The 22921-nt window shown below is 41.6% G+C and overlaps 1 protein-coding gene across 1 annotated transcript; it reads left to right on the plus strand.

Moving 5' to 3' along the window:
* Positions 1–155: 155 nt before the first annotated feature.
* ubr2 (ubiquitin protein ligase E3 component n-recognin 2) lies at positions 156–22842 on the plus strand. Its single transcript, XM_087802862.1, has 46 exons — positions 156–265; positions 1628–1899; positions 4012–4090; positions 4161–4274; positions 5263–5393; positions 5467–5605; positions 6716–6778; positions 6858–6978; positions 7046–7153; positions 7220–7308; positions 7379–7477; positions 8581–8744; positions 8818–8917; positions 9585–9713; positions 9780–9963; positions 10406–10467; positions 10680–10790; positions 10988–11053; positions 11124–11240; positions 11319–11382; positions 11468–11592; positions 11654–11706; positions 12661–12763; positions 13324–13372; positions 13540–13694; positions 13760–13865; positions 13934–14043; positions 14838–14933; positions 15000–15175; positions 15230–15447; positions 15518–15611; positions 15678–15854; positions 16710–16795; positions 16869–16929; positions 17005–17153; positions 17245–17300; positions 18500–18593; positions 18688–18752; positions 18836–18974; positions 19062–19152; positions 20150–20277; positions 20345–20453; positions 20530–20664; positions 20728–20898; positions 22244–22345; positions 22422–22842. The coding sequence occupies exons 1-46, from the start codon at positions 182–184 to the stop codon at positions 22561–22563; spliced, it is 5286 nt and encodes a 1761-aa protein (XP_087658988.1). The 5' UTR covers positions 156–181; the 3' UTR covers positions 22564–22842.
* The last annotated feature ends 79 nt before the right edge of the window (positions 22843–22921 follow it).

Genomic DNA, 22921 nt, shown 5'->3' on the forward strand with positions numbered 1-22921 from the left:
TAACGCTTTATGGTTTAATTATATAAGATATGTTCTCTTTTATTTAAAGAGGGTGATGTCAGCATGTTTACAAAAACCTCGCCTCGTCGAGGCATTTTTACTGCGACGCCCTCCGTACAGTCGCTCAGCTGAGTACTATTTCCGCTTCCGGATTCTTCTTCGATTAGAGAGAAAATCAAAAATGGCGGCGGTCGAGCCAGAAAAGGATAAAGGTTTGGTCCTGTGTGAGGAGTTCGTGCACTTCTCCGCCAAAGACACGGCGACGGTGAGTGCGTGTTCGATCCCGGAACGTCGCCCGCACGACGGGCGTGAATGTCAACGTTCCGGAGCGTCTGTAGCGCCGTGTTTACGCGGTTAACGCGCTGGATCCACTCCGTCTCGAGGGTTAGGCGAGTGACGTCATTATCAGCTGGACGCGGGTCCCGAACTCAACCGACTCGGTCCCGTGGGTTTTTATGGGGGTTCAGAACTTAAGAACGAGACCCGTGCACGCATGCGCCAGTGGTTGTGTCGAACCTCATGACCCAGTTTAAAACATGTAGCGACGTAACAAGTTACCAATGGTTACGAATGTCAGTCTCTTCTTAAGATGCTTCTTAGCGAACGATAACTTTTAATGTCTGTCTTAAACATTTTATAGAGTTAATATCAATATCGAGTGCCTAGATAGTGTGTCGTATAAACTTTTACACATAGAATCATCTGTTGAGGAGGCAACATAAAATAATAAAAACATAACATAAATAATTCAATGTATTTAACAGTATTTAAGTTACAGAGCGATATATTCCACCCAGTAGCATATTTGCACTCGTGATGTCATTTTTCAAACTGTTATTGTTCTACATTTAAAGCACGTTCCTTATAATACTTTGAACTCGGTGTTAAGTTTGTTAGTTGCAGCATCATCACATCGTCATGTCAACATTGTGCTGGAGATCAAAACTGATGATGTCAGAATAAAAAAAAAATGTCACAAACTACAGTAGAAGTAGTAAAATTAATTTGCCTTTTAATTCTTTTATCAAAACGACAACATTTTAGAGAAAAACATGGTCTTAATAAAAATAAACAAAAACAATATCCTAAACCAACCAAAGTAGATGTTCATTCATTAGTTTTCTACCGCGTTATCCCTTACCGGTGTCACAGGGAGACTGGAGCCTATCCCAGTATCATAGGGCGAGAGGCAGGGGACACCCTGGACAGGATGCCAGTCTGTCGCAGGACACACAAAGACACACAACCATTCACACACACACTCGTACCTATGGATCATTTCCCTAAAATTCTCAATTAACCTCTGTCTCTCTATGTTTTTGGACTGTGGGAGGAAACCGGAGTTCCCGGAGTAAACCCATGCAACACTGGAGAGAACATACTAACTCCACACAGAAAGGTCACAAGTTGGCTTGACCTGGAAGCGAAGTTTATAAGCCAAATAAAGATGAATCATGTTGTCACTGGACTGTTAATGTCCATTAATACGACACCAATGCCATTGAAAGTCTGGTAGAAAAGTGGGCTCTGCTGGTTCTGGCTCTTGAAACAGGGCGGCTGGTCCACTTTGAAAGGACCATCATAGTCATCCATCTTTGTTGATCCCACCCTCTGACTCTCTCTCCAGCGGTTGGCGGCAGCTGTGGATCTCAAGCAGGAGTTGTACCAACACTTCTCCATCTATGTCCCCAAAATCCTGTGCATGGGCCCGAGCGGCTCCATCGCCCGAGAGGAGCAGAGGGAGGAGCTGGCCTGTCAACTCCTTCTCCTGGCCCCCCTGGAGTGGCTCCTGCTGGGAGAGGAACCCTCGGGAGCTCTGACCAGACTGCAGGAGAACAACCAGCCCTCGCCTCTGTGTGGACATGTTTTCAAGATGGGCGAACCGACCTACTCCTGCAGGTACACGACACACCCTCGCTTGTGTTTACGCAGCATGTCGGTGCTTCGTCAGCTGATCGGTATCGTGTTCATGACACAAATATTCTACGGTTCCGTTCGCTTCAATACAGGAAAAGATGCTCATTCTATTGTAAGTAAGTAAGTCATTTTTATTTATATAGCGCTTTTCCAGACCAGGGTCACAAAGCGCTTAAATAATCAAAACAATATTCAATAAAGTATATACTTTAAAGATCAAGATGAAACTGATAACACAACAGGAGTTCCAGAGAATCAAGGAAAAGCCTGATATAAAAAATAAAAACGTCTTAAGATGTTTCTTAAAGGAGTCAGTAGATCCATCAAGCGCAAAGAGAGGAAGATCGATCCAAAGCTTAGGAGCAACAGTCTGGAAGGATTTATCTCCTCTGGTCCTGAGCCGTGTGCGTGGAACCATAAGTAGATTCTGATCCACAGACCTCAGAGCCCGAGCTGGGGTGTAAGGCTGGATCAGATCAGTGATGTAAGGAGGAGTCTGACCATGAATAGATCTGAAAGTAAGAACCAGAATTTTAAAGTTGATCCTGAAAGAAACTGGAAGCCAGTGAAGAGTTTTAAGGATCGGAGAAATGTGAATTCTCGCTGCAGAGTTTTGTATGAACTGCAGGCGAGAAGATCCTTCTTGTTAAGACATGAAAATAAACTGTTACAATAGTCCAGACAAGAAGAAACAAACGCATGGATCATAAGATCCAGATCATGTTCCGAGATTTTTCTCAGTTGAAGGAAACAGTTTGTGGTCAGTTTTCTTCAGTGTTGAATTAGATGCATGTCTTTATCAAATACAACACCCAGGTCTCTCAGGCTCAGTTTGACGGATTGTGTCGATCAACGGAGAAAATTCTTGGTAGAAAAAAAACATTCTAACGTCAACTGATGGTCACTCACTTCTCTGCTGCTGTGTAAAGACAGTTTTATGATGTTTACTTATCTATACTATACTTTATCTTTTGGGCCTTCAGTCTATTTGCTGCTCTGTAAATGTAGCCATAGACCACTTAAGGAAGTACAAACCAGAACTTGATTTTATTTACTTTACTTAAGGGTTTGGACAAGATAGTTTTGTCTTTGTTATTTTTATTTGATCTATGTTCTTTATCTTTATCTTTAGACTTAGATTGTATCATCTTGTTCTTTCTCTTGTTTTTGTTCTTATTTTATTTTGATTTATTTTTTATTTTTTATGAAAGAAAAAAGAAATTGCTGTATTGCTGTGGCTAAATGGGGAAAAAACAATTTCAATAATCAATAAAGTTCTACCTTACCTTACCTTACCTTATGGTAGTTAATCGGTGATTGATAATAATTAAACACTTCAAACTTTGACATTTGGATTTTATTTAATTTTATTCTTGTTCTTTTTTTAGGCATTGAATCTTTTTTAAATATATATTATTCAATAATTTCTATATTGGAAAGTTAAATGTATTTTTTTAAAGTAATTGAATTAATTTATTTTAAATATATTTTCAAAATTAATGTTTGATATTCTAATTGCAGTCATTCATTCATTTTCTACCGCTTTATCCCTTATGGGGGTCACAGGGAGACTGGAGTCTATCCCAGTATCACAGGGCGAGAGGCAGGGGACACCCTGGACAGGACGTCAGTCTGTCTCAGGACACACAAGAACACACAACCATTCACACACACACACTCATACCTACGGACAATTTCCCAAAGTTCTCAACAACCTCTGTATGTTTTTGGACTGTGGGAGGAAACCAGAGTGTCCAGAGTAAACCCACGCCACACGGGGAGAACTAATTGCAATCATTTTTAAACAAATTTCTAAATTCAATATGTTTTTAACTAGTAGCCTTTTTAGATTAAATCTCATAGTGTAATACAATAATAGATGATAACAAAAGAACACAAACGAACAGAGAAAAACTTTCAATTAAGAATTTATTGAATTCAATAATGAAATAAAACCAACTTGACTCAACATTTAAAGGAAATCATTAGAAAGTTTAAACGTTAAATTACGACTTACTTTCATATAGAACGAACTGAGCCGGACGAGGATGGTTTTAAATAACGTTTAATGAAATTGTTCATCTGTGATTTCAGGGAGTGTGCGTCCGACCCCACGTGTGTTCTGTGCATGAGGTGTTTCCTCGGCAGCACCCACAAAGACCATCGATACAGGGTTCGTACACGAGACTGGGATGGAGCTCCACAGTTTCTCAGGCTCACTCTGACTTGTTGGATTCCTCCAGATGACCACGTCGGCCGGAGGAGGGTTCTGTGACTGCGGAGACACCGAGGCCTGGAAGAAAAGTCCTTACTGTCAGAAACACACGCCGAGCAACAAGAGCGCCTGCAGGGAGGAGGTGAGACTCGCCCGGATCTCGTGAAAATCTCAATATCGAAGGACGAAACCGCAAGACAAAAAAAACCAAGACTAGACGCTGCTTCGATGGAGTTTGTCTAGAGAACGTTCACACAGTGTTGGACTCTCTCATCTGACTTCATGCTTAATGTGAACAGTTAAGGTTCTATTTAAGTTGTTTTTTATTCCTTGAGATCTTGTGGGTTCTCGCGAGATTAGAGGCAATATTGCTATAAACGACAAGATCTCAAGGACCGACACATGAAAAGTCTTAATAGAAACCCAAATTGTACATATATTTAGCATGAGTACATTATATGAAGAATAAATATTGATATAATTAGTATAATATATGCAATAACTGATAATAATATAGATAGATAATTTTTTTTAAATATAAATGATATGAATTATAAATATAATATAATTAGTATAATACAGTATATATAATAACTGATAATAATATAGATAGATAATTTCTAAAATATAAATTATACATATTAATATAATTAGTATAATACAGTATATATAATAATAATATACTTAGATAATATCAAAAAATGTATTTTTTTATGAATTATACATATTAATATAATTAGTATAATACAGTTTATATAATAACTAATAATAATATAGATACTATCCAAAAATGTAATTATTTGAATTATAAATATTGATATAATTAGTATAATATATATAATAACTAATAAAAATATAGATGGATACTATAAAATATATAAATGATATGAATTATAAATATTAATAAATTAGCATAATACAGAATATATAATAACTAATAATAATATAGATGAATAATATCTAAAAAATATAAATTATATGAGAAACAAATCTTAATGAGGAAATAAATTTAATTATTTAAAAAACATTAAATTAAAATAAAAGAGGACTTCTGCAAAACAGTAACTGCCTATAGATGACTGTGAGTGTTTTCCAAACCTTTTCTCTGACATGCTCCCTGTGTGCTGTAGGACCCGACTTCGTTGCTGTCCGCGGACCTGCTTTCTAGAAGCACCAACATCTTCTCCATCCTTCTGAAATATGCAGTCGACCTCTTGACCTGCAACAAAGAAGAGGAACTTCCAGCCGGACTGGAGCCTCCGTATGTTACGACACCAGCACAAACAAAAGCAAGAATTAAGATTTATAAGAAGTATTGTGTGTATTCGTTGCAGGGACAAGGGCGACACTTACTTCTGCATGTTGTTCAACGACGAGGTTCACACCTACGAGCAGGTCATCTACACGCTGCAGAAAGCCGTAAACTGCAGCCAGAAACAAGCCGTCAGTTTCGCCACCACAGTCGACCGAGATGTGAGTAAACACGTATGTTGTATGTTCACATGTTCACAGTGAAGTTTAAGGCAGCCAAGCACTGTCCCAGTGGGGGTGAAAAACTCTTTGGGTGTGAAGAAAATATTGATACAGCACTTTATTTAAATTCACATTCAAATATTCACTGAGTTTGTTATATCATTGTGTTGCAAATACACCAAAGTAACTGTGAAATCCGCACAGATCACAGTGATGACTAAGGATGAGAGGATACAGTCCAGCAGCTTTAAAAGCTGATGTTTGGACATATTTTGGTTTGAGAACAAATGAAAGCAGTTACTAATGAAGACGAGAGGATACAGTGAGTCCAGCAGCTTTTAAAGCTGATGTTTGGACATATTTGGGTTTGAAAACAATTAAAAGCAGTTGTGACTGAGGATGAGAGGATACAGTGAGTCCAGCAGCTTTTAAAGCTGATGTTTGGACATATTTTGTTTTGAAAACAAATGAAAGCAGTTACAACTTCGTTAAGAGTCATGTGGTCTGTAAATACTACAACACCAGAGTCAAGTACTCGACAATACTAGACATATATCCTTGTTACTACACTATCACAATATATCATTCAACCTGTATCGTGATGCGTATCGTATCAGCATATTCCTGCTAATACACACCCCCAGTGTTATATCCTTTGAAAATATTAGGAAGGAGTTATTCGATTATTTAAAGTTAATGCTTCAGTTAAAAAACAACATTAAACTTCTTAATTGAAAGGTCAATTTACGTGAAAACTTCAACTCTCCTGACTAAATGTTGAAGTCTTCCTCTCCAAGATGCAGTAAGTCTCTCATCATAACGTCTGAAATCTCGACGAACAAGAGGCTACGAGAGCGAAGTCCATTATGACGTAATAATGGCTTCAGTCCTCCTCCAGCCAGCTGCTTTGCTTATACAATGAGTCCCTTGGAGGTGGAGACTTATTGGATTAATAACGCGTGGTGACAAACCTCCATGTTTAACCAATCACAGCAGAGTGGGTTTGGTTATAGTCAACATGATTTAATCTCCAGTGTCTTCAGTGACATATCTCACAATACTTACCCTTTACTGTTGTATCTCAACATTTTGTTGTTGTTGTGTCTTCAGGGCAGGAAGTCGGTTCGTTACGGCGACTTTGCGTCATGTGATCAGTCCAAATCCATCATTGTGGTGAGTGTTTGACCTTGAAACTTTCAATTATTGTTGCACCAGCCATGTTTCCTAACCTGTGACCTTTGCCCCTGTTTAGAGGAACACCGGCCGACAGTCCAAACCCCTGAGAGTCCAGGTCATGCACTCGTCCGTCGTTGCTCATCAGTGTTTTGCCCTGAAGGTTCTGAATTGGTTGGGTCAGATCATCCAGTACTCCGGTATGTCTCACTCAACACAGATATAACGTGTCTGATGACCCGGCTGAACCCGTCCGGTGTCTTACAGATGGGCTACGTCAGGTTCTGTGCCAGGTGGGTCTTCAGGACGGTCCTGAAGGAGAGAACTCGTCTCTGGTGGACCGACTGATGCTCAACGACTCAAAGATGTGGAAAGGTGAGTCGCAGCAGTGGATTGTGGGTCAACATGAGACGTGACGTGTGTGTCTCTCGTCTCGCTCAGGAGCTCGGAACATCTACCACCAGCTGCTCATGAACAGTCTTCTCATGGACCTCAAGTACAAGAAGATATTTGCGGTCCGCTTTGCCAAAGTAAGACGCACGAGAGGAGGTCGAAGCGAGTCACGGAGCTTCATCTGACCTGAGGTTTCATCTTTTGTAGAACTACAGACGTCTGCAGACCGACTTTATGGAGGACGACCACGAGAGGGTCGTATCTGTGACGTCTCTGTCCGTCCAACTGTTTACCGTCCCCACAATGGTGAGTCTTTCTGCACCTCATCTCTGTGGTTCACCTTCTGTGAGATCGCCTGCTCGCTCACCTTGAGTTGACTATACTTTCTTTGACTCCATATACAGAAGAAAACCTTTGATTTTCATCAGATATGTATTAAGAAATGCACGAGAAGACTTTAGTAGAGGCGCCCCAACCATTTGGATTTTGGTCACATGCGGCAGATATTTGAGATTTCCTAAAATATTTTCAGCCAAAATTGTCCAACGCCCGTTACTAATGCTTTATGTGATCAGTTGTGATGGAGCAGCAGCAAATAATTAGCAAATATATGAACTCAAAAACCTGCTTCACTTCTTCATAATCTAGTCCATTTCATTGTTTTTTATTAAAATATGCACTTCTGTTACTTCTTGTGTTTTCGCAATATATATTATTGATAAAAGAACAGTTATGCTGTGTTCAAATGTGTGCAAAGTACTTAAGTTTTGTTCAAGTAAGGGAGCGATAGTTTTGCTGCTGCTCCATGTGGCTCCACTGGGAACCCCCCCCCCCCATGTTTACATATTTAGCATTTTGCGTCTTCAATAGATTTTGGACTCTATTGTATTATCAATGTGTGTTTGTACAAAACTGTCTTTTAATTGAAATATTGACTTTAGAAAATGATCATAAGCTCCACCCACTGAAAACAATTTTTCTGGGGATTAAATCTTGTTCACCATCACCACACCCACTCTGCTGTGATTGGTCAAACATCCAGGTTGGTCACTGCGCGTCATCAATCCAGAAGTCTCCAACTCAAAGGGACTCGTTGTATAAATGAAGATGCAGGGTTTGCTTCAGGAGGAGCGATGTTCTTTATTATGTCATAATGGACTTCGCTTGTAACCTCTCGTTCGCCGAGATTTAAATCGGGGTAGAACTAAATAAAATAAAGTTATAACTTAAGATGCAGTAAGTCCCTCATCAAGATAATATATTGGAGAGGAAGACGTCAACATTTGAAACATGTGAACGGGTCAGTTGAGTTTTCACATTAGTTGACGTTCGTGTGCTTGAATGGCAGAAGGTTGTGTTTTGTGTGTGTGTTGTGTGTATTTGAAAATTACTTTTCCCTGTGAATTCAGGCCAGGATGTTGATGGTGAAGGAGAACCTGATGACCACCATCATCAGAACGTTTGTCGATCACCTCCGTCACCGCGACCTTCAAGGACGTTTCCAGTTCGACCGCTACACTTCCCAGCAGGCCTTCAAGTTTGGGCGAGTCCAGAGTCTGATCGGAGACCTCAAGTAAGGACCTCACACACATAGAGTCACACAAAGATACTCGCTGGTCACTAACCGACTGTGTGTTCCTCCTCAGGTACATCCTCATTACTTGTCCCACTGAGTGGAGCGATCAGCTCAGGCAGAAGTTTCTAGAGGGACTTGATGCATTTCTGGAGCTACTGAAGTGCATGCAGGTAGTCTACTGTTCTATGTTCCATGTTCTAGTGTCATGTTCTATGCTGTGGTGTGTTGGGGTGGAAATGTGTCCAAGAGGAGTGTCAACAGGTTGGACAGGTTGATCAGGAGGGCTGGTTCTGTGGTTGGAATGAAGCTGGACTCACTGGTGACAGTTGCTGAGAGGAGATCATTGAACAAACTACTGTCCATCATGGATGATGACAGTCATCCTCTCAGCACTGTCATCAGTGAGCAGAGAAGCAGAATGAGTGCACGAATGCTTCTTCCAGGTGCAAAACAAATAGACTCAGGGACTCATTCATCCCTCGTAATATTAAATTGTACAATTCTGAGTTCGGGGGCAGGAGTGGAGTGAGAGTATCTGGATGTTCTGTTCTATGTTAGTCTTTGTATCCTTTGTCTTTGTTGTTTTTCTTTGACCTATGTTCTTTATCTTTATCTTTAGACTTAGATTGTGTCATCTTGTTCTTCCTCTTTATGTTGTTGTTCTTATTTTATTTTTTATGTATCATTTTTTATTGTTTATGGAAAACTGATGGCTAGTGGTAAAAAACAATTTCCCGAAGGAGACCTCCTGAGGGATCAATAAAGTTTTACCTTACCTTACTGACGGGTACAACAAGGTGACCTTCAGTGTTTGAGAGAAGCACCATCTGTCCTCAGGGAATGGACCCGGTGGTCAGACAGGTGGGTCAGCACATCGAGATGGAGCCGGAGTGGGAGGCGGCGTTCACCCTGCAGATGAAACTGACCCACATCATCTCAATGATCCAGGAGTGGTGCTCCACTGACGTAAGCGCCTCGACACTCGCCCCCGCGCCCGGCGTGACGTCTCACCGTCTTTGTGGTTCGTTGCAGGAACACGTGCTGATCGAGGCCTACACCAAATGTCTGAACACGCTCCACCAGTGTCAGAGCGGTCTCTCTGATGGCGAACAGCCCATCAACCTGAGTGTAGCGGGTCACAGCGTTGACACGTTCAGGTACCAGGTGTCTCAGGAGAGGGTGTCCATACACCTCCCGGTGTGCAGGTTGTTGGCAGGTACACATGCACACATGTACACACAAGCAGGAACTAAACGCACACACACACACACACACACACACACACACACACACACACACACACACACACACACACACACACACACACACACACACACACACACACACACACACACACACACGTAGAATGTGCTTCCCTGAAGGTCTCCTCAATAAAATAACTTAAATGACTTTCAAATGGAAGAAGTAGAAGTTGGCCTTTTTTAGGTTTTAGTTCAAGGAATATACATCTGGATCGGATGCAAAACTTTAAAGAGAATCTTTTTTTTTTAAAGCACTTTTCGCTCAGCATCTTCTTAAGAACATTTTCTTCTAGAACAAACTAAATGAGGTCACAGAGAAGGTTTCCCAAAGAGAAACAATACATCAAAAAAATACGTCATCCAATGAAGTGACTGGCTTTTTTTTCTATTTTTCAGGACTTCATGCTCTCCTCAGCAAAAGTGGGGTCACCTCTCGTCTCCCAGAACTTCTTCCATTGGTGAGAGATCCATCATGTTTATTTATTTTCATTTTTTCCGATTGTAAGCTTCAATATAAAAGAACATAAACCTCGTAATTTTGTCGACTCAGGAATAGTTTTTCTGCTTATAGTTTATGATGACAATGGTTTAGATGTGCAGAAAAAGAAGGACATGCTGTACATACTTTAAACATGTTTAATAATAACTTGTTTTTTTGTTGTTTTTTTAGGGGGAGCTCAGCCCCCCGCTCTTGATTGAACTCCCCCTCCGTTGCCAGGTGTTGTGTGCTCAGGTGAATGCTGGGATGTGGAGAAGGAACGGCTTTTCTCTGATCAACCAGGTGAGCTGAGGAAGTGATCTTTGACACATTAATAAGAAGTACTTCAAGTAGTTAAATACACTGTAAATTATCAAATAGACCAGCTGGTGGTCTCGGGTACTGGACTTTAGAACTGTCTAAAGACAATACTATGGTCTACTCATGAGTACTCAGGAGTACATGTAAAAGTCATGTAAAAGTTTGTGTTTTTTTTACAGATCTACTACTATCACAACGTGAAGTGCAGAGTGGAGATGTTCGACAAAGATATCGTCATGATGCAGGTGAGAGCAGTGCGGGACAATGACGGGTCTTCTTTTGGACCGGGACGATAACGTTTTCCGTCTTCTTCAGGCGGGCGCGTCTATGATGGATCCCAACCACTTCCTTATGATCGTCTTGAACCGGTTCGAGCTCTTCCACATCTTCAGCTCGGCGGACTGCAGGAAGAGGTTCAGGGAGTCCAACAAGGTTTGTCTGATGTTGCCGACCCGGCTGAATCTGTGCTGACCCGGACTGACTCTCTGCTGCTCCCTGTGGTCGGCTCAGGACATTGTTCAACAGAACAACACTCTGATCGAGGAGATGCTTCATCTCATCATCATGATCGCCGGTCAGTAAACACTGTGCTGCTGGTCCTGCGTGTTCACGGGTCTCATGCCCTGTGTGTGTGTGTGTGTGTGTGTGTGACTTTGAAGGCGAGCGATATGTGGCGGGTGTCGGACAGATAGAGCCTTTCGAAGAAGTCCGGAGAGAAATCATCCACCAGCTCTCGATCAGACCGATGGCCCACAGCGAGCTGGTGAAGGCTCTGCCTGAAAACGTAAGTGTAATTGTGTCTTTTTGTGTGTGTGCGTCTGTGTCTGACGGTCTGTTGTCTCCAGGGAAACAAAGAGACGGGTCTGGAGCGTGTCATCGACACAGTGGCTTCGTTTAAGTAAGTTGATCACACGGGTTAATCTTCTTTTGTTGTCTTCCACTTGGCCTGAATGCCTGTCTCTGATCTCTACTTATTGTTATGATGTCATCACACTGACATACTTGACTAACTTGATTGTTGTTCATACAATACTGACACCCTTTTATCCTTTTTTATTTCGTTTTTTTTTAATGGCTCAGACGGTAGAGTCGTCTGCATCACAGCCTCATCAGTGAATGATTGTGCGTGTGAATGGTTGACTTTTGGAATGGAGTCTACTGAGTCTTTCAAGAAACATCTTAAGAGATTTCTATTTGTTCAGGCTTTTCCTTGATTTTCTGGAACTCCTGTTGTGTTATCAGTTTTATCTTGATCTTTAAAGTATGTACTTTATTGAATATTGTTTTGATTGTTTAAGAGCTTTGTGACCCTGGTCTGGAAAAGCGCTATATAAATACAAATTACTTACTTACTTTTGGTGCTGGAAAAGTGATGTATAAGTAAAGGACATATATCATTTGACCAAAAAGCTCTCATTTTATTGCTTGTTTTTGTCTTTTGACTCGATTACAACTGTCACAGTGTAGATTGTAGCCACAGGGAAACTCCACGCACCAGGTCTAGAGGATGTACGTGTTTATTAGGGTCACTATCTCACATTTTTTAGACTTATCATCTTGTTCTTTCTCTTTATTTCTCTTTGTTCTTATTTTATTTTTATTTATTTCTTATGAAAATTTGCTGTATTGCTGTGGCTAATTGGGGAAAAAAAACAATAAAGTTCTACCTACCCATATCCTTCTGTTTAAACTTTACCTCAATTGTCAAGTCATTCTACCATACTTTTCCTTTTCTACCTCCCCAGTTTACCTTTATTAATCTTACTTTCCATTTCACCTCCTTGTTGGTGATCTCGTCATCTCCTCCTCGCTCCTGACAAATGACCAACCGGTCGACCTCTCTCGTCCGCAGGAAGCCGGGTGTGACGGGGCGAGGCCTGTACGAACTTCGTCCAGAGTGGCTTAAACAGTTCAACTTGTACTTTTATCACTACAGTCGAGCAGAACAGTCCAAGGTACGCAAACCGTATGAACTCGCCTCATTATATAACCTCAAAACCGACAGGGATGGTCTTCACCCTCCTTTAGCATAACTGATTTCATCTTCTTTGAAAATTATTCTTTGAACTCCAATAAGCTGCGAAATTAAAACAAAATTCAAAATGTTTAACTCAAAATGACAGACATTTAAGTAACTATTAAATAAGGGATAAATATCGATAAATAATAAGTCAATTAAAGTAAACGTTGTTACCGTACATTATTGGATAAGTATAATCATTTTCGGAATACGTCCTTTTCTTGAGAACCATGCAAACATTTATTAATTTACTTGCACTGTATAGAAAGAGTATTATTATAATTTTTACAAACTAAATGTTTCAATAATACGATTAAAGTTTTCCTGCCTGTTAAGTTGACACTTATAATTGTGAACTGTAAACATTTTTCAATCCTGTCTTCATCATAAAGTCCATAAAAAAATGCTGTTGTAAAAGAGTGTACATTGAGGTTCTAGTTCCATCCGTCGCAGAACCACACGTTGATGCGTCCCGTTTTCACTTTGTCTTGACAGGCCGAAGAGTCGCAGAGAAAAATGAGGAGACAGTTTGGAGAAGACACAGGTGATGATGTAATCTTTACCGTTGTCTTTTTCTAACGGCTTTCATGTCTCATCGTTCCGTCGGTCTCGCTACTTTCTCCTTTCTAACCCTTACATCTCTCTTGTGCGTTACTCTTCTCTCATCGTCGTCACTGGCTCTCACTCGTCTAATGTTCCTCTCTGCACCAGCCCTGCCTCCGCCTCCCCCCGTCCCGCTGTGTCCTCTCTTCGCCAGCCTGGTCAATCTGCTGCAGTGTGACGTACTTCTAGCAGTAGAGGGCGCCGTACTCCAGTGGGCGGTCGAGCCCAGCGGAGGCGGTTGGACGGAGTCCATGCTGCAGAGGGTGAGTGGGTTGTGAGGGAGGGGGCGCTCTAGGGGACCAGGTGACATCACACTCCTGTACAACAGGTGCTTCACCTGGTGGCGATGGCTCTGCTGGAGGAGGACCGTCAGCTGGAGACCAGTCCCTGTGAGGAGGACGACGTCACCTTCAACTACACCTGCAAGATCACCCGTGAGGACGCTCTCGATGTATAGACGCGTCAGATGTTTACGGTAACATGTTTGTTTGAACTCATGAAGGTCCAGGAGACGCGCCCAGCACGTCGGGAAGCGTCCTAGCTCTTCTCGAGACTTTACAGAATGCTCCTCATCTGGAGGTTCACAAGGACATGATCACATGGATTCTGAAGGTAAATATGGGCTTTAAAGTCAAGGAACTCAAACTCACCAGAGGTACATTCTTTTTGAGACTGGTCTGTCGTGCACTAGTTTTATCTATCTTATCTTATCTATCTTATCTATCTTATCTATCTATTTATCTTATCTATCTTATCTATCTTATCCATCTTATCTATATATTTATCTTATCTATCCTATCTTATCTTATCTTATCTATCTTATCTATCTATTTATCTTATCTATCTTATCTTATCTATCTCATCCATCTTATCTATCTATTTATCTTATCTATCTTATCTTATCTATCTTATCCATCTTATCTATCTATTTATCTTATCTATTTATCTTATCTATCTTATCTTATCTTATCTATCTTATCTATCTATTTATCTTATCTTATCTATCTTCCAGCACTTGATTTTTTTGAAAGCCTGAACAAATTAGATTCATCAGAATTAGATGTTTCTTCCAGTATTGTATCAACACAGGGTATTTTGTGTGTGATGTGGTTACATAATGTAAATAAAATAGAAATAATAAAGTAATGTTTATGGATTTTTTTCTAGTTTTGCTGTAAATTTGGTCCATTTTTGTCTAATTCTATGTGTAATTTTATTTTTAAAAATCTTAACTTTATAATCAAATCCAACTAAAAGTAACGTTTTATTATGTTGTGATGATATTTATATCTTCAAGCATCTGACGTTGAGTAGAAAAACCTGCACCAAAGTATTTTATCCATGTTGAACTCCTCGCCTCCACCTGACGATCCGTCCAATCACGTTTCTTCTCTCTCGGGTCACAGATGGTGTCAAAGATCCGACAGACGAGGGAACATTCCTCCTTCTCGTCGTCCTCCTCTGCTTCTGGCTCCGACTCTTTCGCATCGACGGCCGAAGAGGTGAGGTTTCGACGGGTGACTGACAGGTGATCGAGATCCTCTGACCGACTGACCCTGACCCTACAGGGCGGGCGGGACCGAGACTCGGCTGAGAGGAAGAGGAAGGCGGAGATGGCGAGGCTGCGTCGAGAGAAGATCATGGCTCAGATGTCCGAGATGCAGAAACATTTCATCGATGAGAACAAAGAGCTGTTCCAGCAGAGCTATGACCAGCTGGATGTCCAGGCTCCCGCGGAGATCAGGTTCGCTCTCACCGTCACTATATTTAAGCAACTCTGAATGACACGCGTGTACAGTTTACCAGGTACTTCTGACCAGGATGTCTGCGGAGCCTCTCAAGTGTGTGTGGGTCCACGGAGAGTGGGCGGAGCCAACTCTCGTCAGCTGTTCACGTGTATTCTATGCCAAGAGGAACAGGAAGTGAAGGGCGACGGCAAGGCCATGGTTCTGGCAGCATTTGTACAACGATCTACGGTTTTCTCCAAAGATCGCAGACGTGTCTTTCCAACCGCAGGTGGGCCTCGTTGTTTTTTTCTCCTCGTGCCTGGAGGCGATAGAATTGTGATTCTCACGAGTGTTTTCAGAGACGCAAAACCCCATTTTCATGCACCCCGACCTGTCGCTGGGCATCTACACGGCCAGCTGCGGACACATCATGCACGCCGCCTGCTGGCAGAGGTGAGACGCGGTCGCCACAACCGTGAGATCATATGTTTTCTGACCCCCCCGTCTGGCCGTCCGCAGACATTTCGAAGCCGTCCAGCTGAAGGAGCAGAGGCGTCAGCAGCGGCTCCGAGGTCACACAAGCTACGACGTGGAGAACGGAGAGTTCCTGTGTCCACTCTGTGAATGTCTGAGTAACACGGTGATTCCACTTTTGCCACCGAGCCCTGAAGTTTTCCCACAAACCGCCGACCACAGGTGTGTACGGAAAGTAAAACAAATATTAAGTTTAGTCGCCCACCTTTGATTAACTTAATGGATGGATTTCCAAATGTCTGAGAAGACGAGCAGGAATTCAACCTAAAAGATTACATCCAAACCCAAATGTAAAAACATAAACCTCTCTTACTGCACGGATTTCAAATTTTATGAAGACAAGATGGTTGGATGTAGGAAAATAAATACGTTTCATGATCTACTGACTCTTATCAAGAAACATCTTAAAGACCTTTTTATTCGTGCTTTTTCTTAACTTTCTTGTTGCTGCTGTATTTGTCTCTATGTTGTCTTGATCTTTTAAAGTATATACTTTTAACTGTGTATTGTTTTTGATCGTTAAAGCTCTTTGTGACCCTGGTCTGAGAGAGATATTTATAAATAATAATAATGACGTACTTATATAGATAAAGATAAATTAGATAAATTATCAAATAGATCTGTTTTGAATGTTACCCTGAGAGAGACAAAAATAGGACCACGGACCAGTTTGGCCTAAACTAAATCGTCTCTAACTAATATTGGAAACTTTAAACCTTCACCTTGGATATCAGAAGAATAACAGTGTTTCCAAGTAAATTCTGGAGAATGCTGGACCATGTGTTCAACACACTGGTGTACTTTGAGCACGTCAGACCTGTTCCCTGTTTTTGGATGATATTTTGATCATGTTCCTTTAATGTCTCGTTCTCACCAAATATTTTAAAACATTTAACTCAATTGAAGGTTTAAAAAAGAAAAGTTAAGTGTCTTTGACCGACACTGAGCCACTCAAGGTCGCAGACCCCCACAACCAGACGACCCTTAAATACTCACAGCTGTCTTTTATTGTGTCAGGCGTGACCACGCGAGTCTGGGTCAATGGCTGACCGCCACCAAGCAGCAAATAGAACTTCTTCACGCCAACAAAAACATTTCAGAAGGTTTGTCCCCCCGATCTATTGTCTCTGTTTGTCGTCACTGATTTCATGTTATAAATGTGCCGATGATTGACAGGCGTCGCTGAGGGGGAGGAGCCTCAACACCTCGCCGGCCTGAGCTTCAACTTGGATCCACAGTGAGTCCGTCCTTCTGGTCCTCGAGGCCGTCGCGTGACCCTCTCGGCTGATGATGTCGTCGTTGCCTTTCTTAGGAGCTGTTTCTCCAGCAGCATCACAGAGATGATCAAGACCTTCAGCTTGTCCATCTACAAGGTGGCGCTCAAGGCCAACCCCAACGAGGCCGATTCTCGAGTTCCAGTGCTGAGCTGGTCCACCTGTGCGTTCACCATCCAAGCTATAGGTACACACACTCACACACACACTCTCACACACACACACTCACACACTCACTTCTCCATGTAAGACACACTCTGATGTTGTGTGTCCTCCAGAACACCTCCTGCGCGATGAAGAGAAGTCTCTCTTTGGCAGTTTATCATGCAGACAGGTAAGATGAGTAATAACACTCTTGATACAAATACTATTTAGATGATATTTTCCTTCCTTTATGACCAGCAGAGCAAACTGTGTGTGGTTTTAGTCCATGTTACATATTCAGGATAAATTAAAATCCACTTTGAGGGCCTTTTTATTTTCCTCTTTCATACCATTGACTACTACGGAGCCCCTGAGGGGACACGGAAGAAGAAAAACAAAACATTATGAGATCACTCAAAAGTATTCAAGCAATACCAAGTCTCACGGTTTGAGTGACAGAAACACAATTTGAACCATTCTCACACCACACTACACATTAAACATTGTTCATTTAAATCTAGCCAATCACTGAAGCCACCACGCAATATTGACCAATCAGAAGCAACATAAGGCGGGTCTATCTGTCAGTTCAGCATCTTTACTCAGACAGAAACATCAGCGAGCAAACAAAGTTACAAAGTTCCCGCTAAACTGTGCAATAAATTCCACAACCGCCGTTAAGAAGAAGGAGGAAATAAACTTTCGGCGCTTCAAATGAAAAGCATCGGCACAACTGTATTCATTATCACAGTGATTCCCTGAAATGAAATGTTTTAAATGCTCGTTTGTTAATCTTTTTATCATTCATTAGTTCATTAGTTGTCACCAATAAATAGGATTTAAATTGATCTTGCAAAAAATTATATTGTGTGATCTCACAAAAAAAGGATGGCGAGATATTGCATGTTTTTTTACTAGAAGTGAAATATTAATAATTTTAATTGTATCTGTGAGCTTTTAAAAATAATTTACTTAGAAGTAAATAAAAGTCTGATTCATATATCCTGACACAACCAACAGAAATACTAATATCGAGTAGGGATGAACGATTATTGACCCGGGTCTCACTATTATTTGGTTGGACCCGTGTCTCACTATTATTTGGTTGGACCCGTGTCTCAGTATTATTTGGTTTGACCCGTGTCTCAGTATTATTTGGTTTGACCCGTGTCTCAGTATTATTTGGTTGGACCTGCGTCTCACTATTATTTGGTTTGACCCGTGTCTCAGTATTATTTGGTTTGACCCGTGTCTCAGTATTATTTGGTTGGACCCGTGTCTCAGTATTATTTGGTTGGACCCGTGTCTCAGTATTATTTGGTTTGACCCGTGTCAGTGTTGAGTTTCACGCTCACCAGTCTAAGCTCAGAAACTGTGTTTACATTTCAGGACGACTGTTTAAGATCCATCGCCAGAATAAGTTCTTCATGCTGGATCAATTGTCCGCTTGTCGTCTGCACACACTTCAGCACACTGTTCTCAGGTACACACACACACACCCTCACACACACACAAACACACTTGTGTGTACTGGGATGTGTGTCTCCAAATGTCAACTAACTGAACGTCTGCATCAGTTCTAGTCCACGACTCGCAGGTCGACGCTCCGAGTATCCTGGACGCCGACATGTTTCACCTGCTGGTGAGTTCTGGTACTTTCTCCTCGATCCATGCGTGTTTCTCGTTAGTTAATGTGTGTGTACCTATCTGTGTGTGGGTGCAAAGGTGTACACTGTGTTGTCGTACAATGCAGTTTCCCATCTCGACGATCCCGGACGTCGTTGTGTCGACTCGGCTCAACTACACATTCTGCACCTGGTCACTGTCGCTCACCTGGTTCAGATACTGCTCACCTCCGTCAACGGTAAGACGCGCACGGAAACACACACACACATTAAAAACACTGCTGACCTGTGTGTGTGTGTGTGTGTGTGTGTATGTGTGTGTGTAGAAGAGATGTGCATGGATCAGGAAAGCAGTGGGTCTGAAGAGGAAGGATATGTCGCTGAGCTGTACAACCTTCTGAAGAAACACGTGGACTGGTCAGTGATGTTTATTTATTTACGTGTACATTATGGGATCAAGAAAATATTGATTCACTTCAGTATCGCAGTATTTTTTTCCACAACACTGTAGAAGATTTTACAATTAAATTGAATATATTCACAGCGTTTGTTCATTCTTGTGCTGCAATTACATTTTCGGCCGCTAGATGGCAGCAGTCATTACGTCCATCGCAGCTTTAAGGAACAATGAAATCGAGTTAGATCCCAACGATGACCGAGGACGAGAGGATACATTTTTTAAAGTTGATGTTTGGACGTGGTTACAACTTCGTCAAGAGTCATGTGGTCTTTAAAGTCTGCAACACCAGAGTCAAGTACTGGACAATAATACAAATACATACTAGTTACTACACTATCAAAACACAAGAGTCAAGTACTGGACAATAATACAAATACATACTAGTTACTACACTATCAAAACACCAGAGTCAAGTACTGGACAATAATACAAATACATACTAGTTACTACACTATCAAAACACCAGAGTCAAGTACTGGACAATAATACAAATACATACTAGTTACTACACTATCAAAACACAAGAGTCAAGTACTGGACAATAATACAATTACATACTAGTTACTACACTATCACAACACCAGAGTCAAGTACTGGACAATAATACAATTACATACTAGTTACTACACTATCAAAGCACAAGAGTCAAGTACTGGACAATAATACAATTACATACTAGTTACTACACTATCAAAGCACAAGAGTTAAGTACTGGACAATACTACACATATATACTTGTTACTAAAGTATCACAACACCAGAGTCAAGTATTCGACAATACTACACATATATCCTTGTTACTACACTATCACAACACCAGAGTCAAATACTCGACAATACTACACATATATACTTGTTACTACAATATAACGATATATAGTATAGTGATACGTATTATAGCTCCAGATTCTTGCAACTACACACTCCTAGTGTACATCTGTGTATGTCCCTCAGTACGTTACCCGACGTGGCGTCCTGGCAGCTGTGGCGATGCATACGTGCTGCGATGCTGCCGTTCCTCCGAGCCGCCGCCCTCTTCTTCCATTACCTCAACTCTACGGCGCCCCCTAGCGAGCTTCTAGGTACGAACGACAAAATGTCACGTCGCTCCGGACACAACACACTAAAACCTCCACGTGCACGTTGTAGCTACAGAGACGTGCCAGTGGGACGCTCTGTGTTCGTATCTGAGTCTGCCTTCGAACCTGCTGATGCTGGTCCACAACCATCAGAACCTTCTGGAGCCTCTCGTCATCAGGTGACGACACGAGTATATCTCATGGTATTGTCTGGTGGCACCTTTATACCAACTCACTGTGTGTCTTCATCCGTAGGTGGTGCCGTCATCCAGGCGTCTCTCGGGTTCTGCGGGGTTCTGGAGTCAAGGTCCGGTTTCCACGGGTGTCGAACGCGCTCATCAGGCTGCCAGAGGACTACAGTGTCCTCATCAACCAGGCGTCCAGCTTCACGTAGGAGCGACACACGGACCCGAGACCCCTTAAGGTGTGGTCGGTACTAAAGGTGTGTTGCAGGTGTCCGCGGTCCGGAGGAGACAAGTCCAGGGCGCCCACGCTCTGCCTGGTGTGCGGCTCCATGTTGTGCTCGCAGAGCTACTGCTGTCAGACGGAGGTCGACGGCGAAGACGTCGGCGCATGTACGGCCCACGCTCTCACCTGTGGTGCCGGCCTGGGACTCTTTCTCAGGTAACGCTCGCGAAAACACACTACAGTGGTCAGGATTGCACTTTTTTACTGCATATTAAATACATTATTTAGTATATATAATATATATATTTAAGTGCAAGGGATGATAAAGTGCAAATGTAAAGAACAAAGTGCAGGGGATGATAAAGTGCAAAATAAAGAAAGTGCAAGGGATGTCAAAGTGCAAATATAAAGAACAAAGTTCAGGGGATGACAAAGTGCAAATATAAAGAAAGTGCAAGGGATGTCAAAGTGCAAATATAAAGAAAGTGCAAGGGATGTCAAAGTGCAAATATAAAGAACAAGGTTCAGGGGATGTCAAAGTGCAAATATAAAGAACAAAGTTCAGGGGATGACAAAGTGCAAATATAAAGAAAGTGCAAGGGATGTCAAAGTGCAAATATAAAGAAAGTGCAAGGGATGTCAAAGTGCAAATATAAAGAAAGTGCAAGGGATGTCAAAGTGCAAATATAAAGAAAGTGCAAGGGATGATAAAGTGCAAATATAAAGAGAGTGCAGGGGATGATAAAGTGCAAATATAAAGAGAGTGCAGGGGATGATAAAGTGCAAATATAAAGAGAGTGCAAGGGATGATAAAGTGCAAATATAAAGAAAGTGCATGGGATGATAAAGTGCAAATATAAAGAGAGTGCAGGGGATGATAAAGTGCAAATTGAAGAAAGTGCATGGGATGATAAAGTGCAAATATAAAGAAAGTGCATGGGATGATAAAGTGCAAATATAAAGAAAGTGCATGGGATGATAAAGTGCAAATATAAAAGTGCATGGGATGATAAAGTGCAAATATAAAGAGAGTGCAGGGGATGATAAAGTGCAAATATAAAGAGTGCAGGGGATGATAAAGTGCAAATATAAAGAGTGCAAGGGATGATAAAGTGCAAATAAAAAGAAAAAAGTGCAGGGGATGATAAAGTGCAAATAAAAAGAAAAAAGTGCAGGGGATGATAAAGTGCAAATAAAAAGAAAAAAGTGCAGGGGATGATAAAGTGCAAATAAAAAGAAAAAAGTGCAGGGGATGATAAAGTGCAAATATAAAGAAAGTGCAAATATAAAGAAAAAACACAGGGGAAGATAAAGTGCAAATATAAAGAAAGTGAATGGGATGATAAAGTGCAAATATAAAGAGAGTGCAAATATAAAGAAAGTGAAAGGGATGATAAAGTGCAAATATAAAGAAAGTGCAAATATAAAGAAAGTGAAAGGGATGACAAAGCGTGAACGCTCACCATTTTGCAGATTTAATTTAATGCGTTACAGAACGTAACCTGCGATTAAAAACTGTATTCAGAGAGAAACTGTTGCTTCATCATGCGTCTGACAACAGGGTCCGGGAGAGTCAGGTTCTGTTCGTGGCCGGGAAGACGAAAGGCTGCTTCTACCCGCCTCCGTATCTGGACGACTACGGCGAGACGGACCAGGGTCTCAAGTAAGTGTTTCATATCTGAGGTCATGAGGTCACGACGTAAAGTCACGACTCCCGTTGACGCCGCCGTTGCTTTCAGGCGAGGAAACCCGCTGCGCTTGTGTCCGGAGCGCTACCTGAAGATCGAGCGCCTGTGGTGTCAGCACGCCATCGTGGAGGTCATAGGTCACGCCCAGGAAGCCAATCAGACTCTTCTCTCCATCGACTGGCAGAACCTTTGATGTCCACTGTACCCTTTACTGAGCTCCCATCAGGTTAAACCTTTTTGTTGACCTTCGACCTTTTGCTCATCCATCAATCGAAATATATCAGTTCTCTGCTCAAGAGTGTCGACCGGCACGTCGAAGGTGTTGGTTTCCATTAATTTAAAGTAGCACGATCACTTCTTTAACTGGACTGTGATGTCACTCCCTCTCTTTTTTTTTTTTATTTATTGATGGACGGATGTATTTGTTTCAACGGCGTCATCTCAATTTTGTATAAATAAAGTAACGACTTAAACAAAATGGGATCATGTTTCACTTTTTTTACTCATGATGTTGCTTTCAGGTGAAAGTCGTCACTTTTAATGGGGGGGGG

The sequence above is a fragment of the Callionymus lyra genome, chromosome 11, assembly GCF_982586985.1.
Source record: "Callionymus lyra chromosome 11, fCalLyr1.hap1.1, whole genome shotgun sequence".
NCBI lineage: Eukaryota > Metazoa > Chordata > Actinopteri > Syngnathiformes > Callionymidae > Callionymus > Callionymus lyra.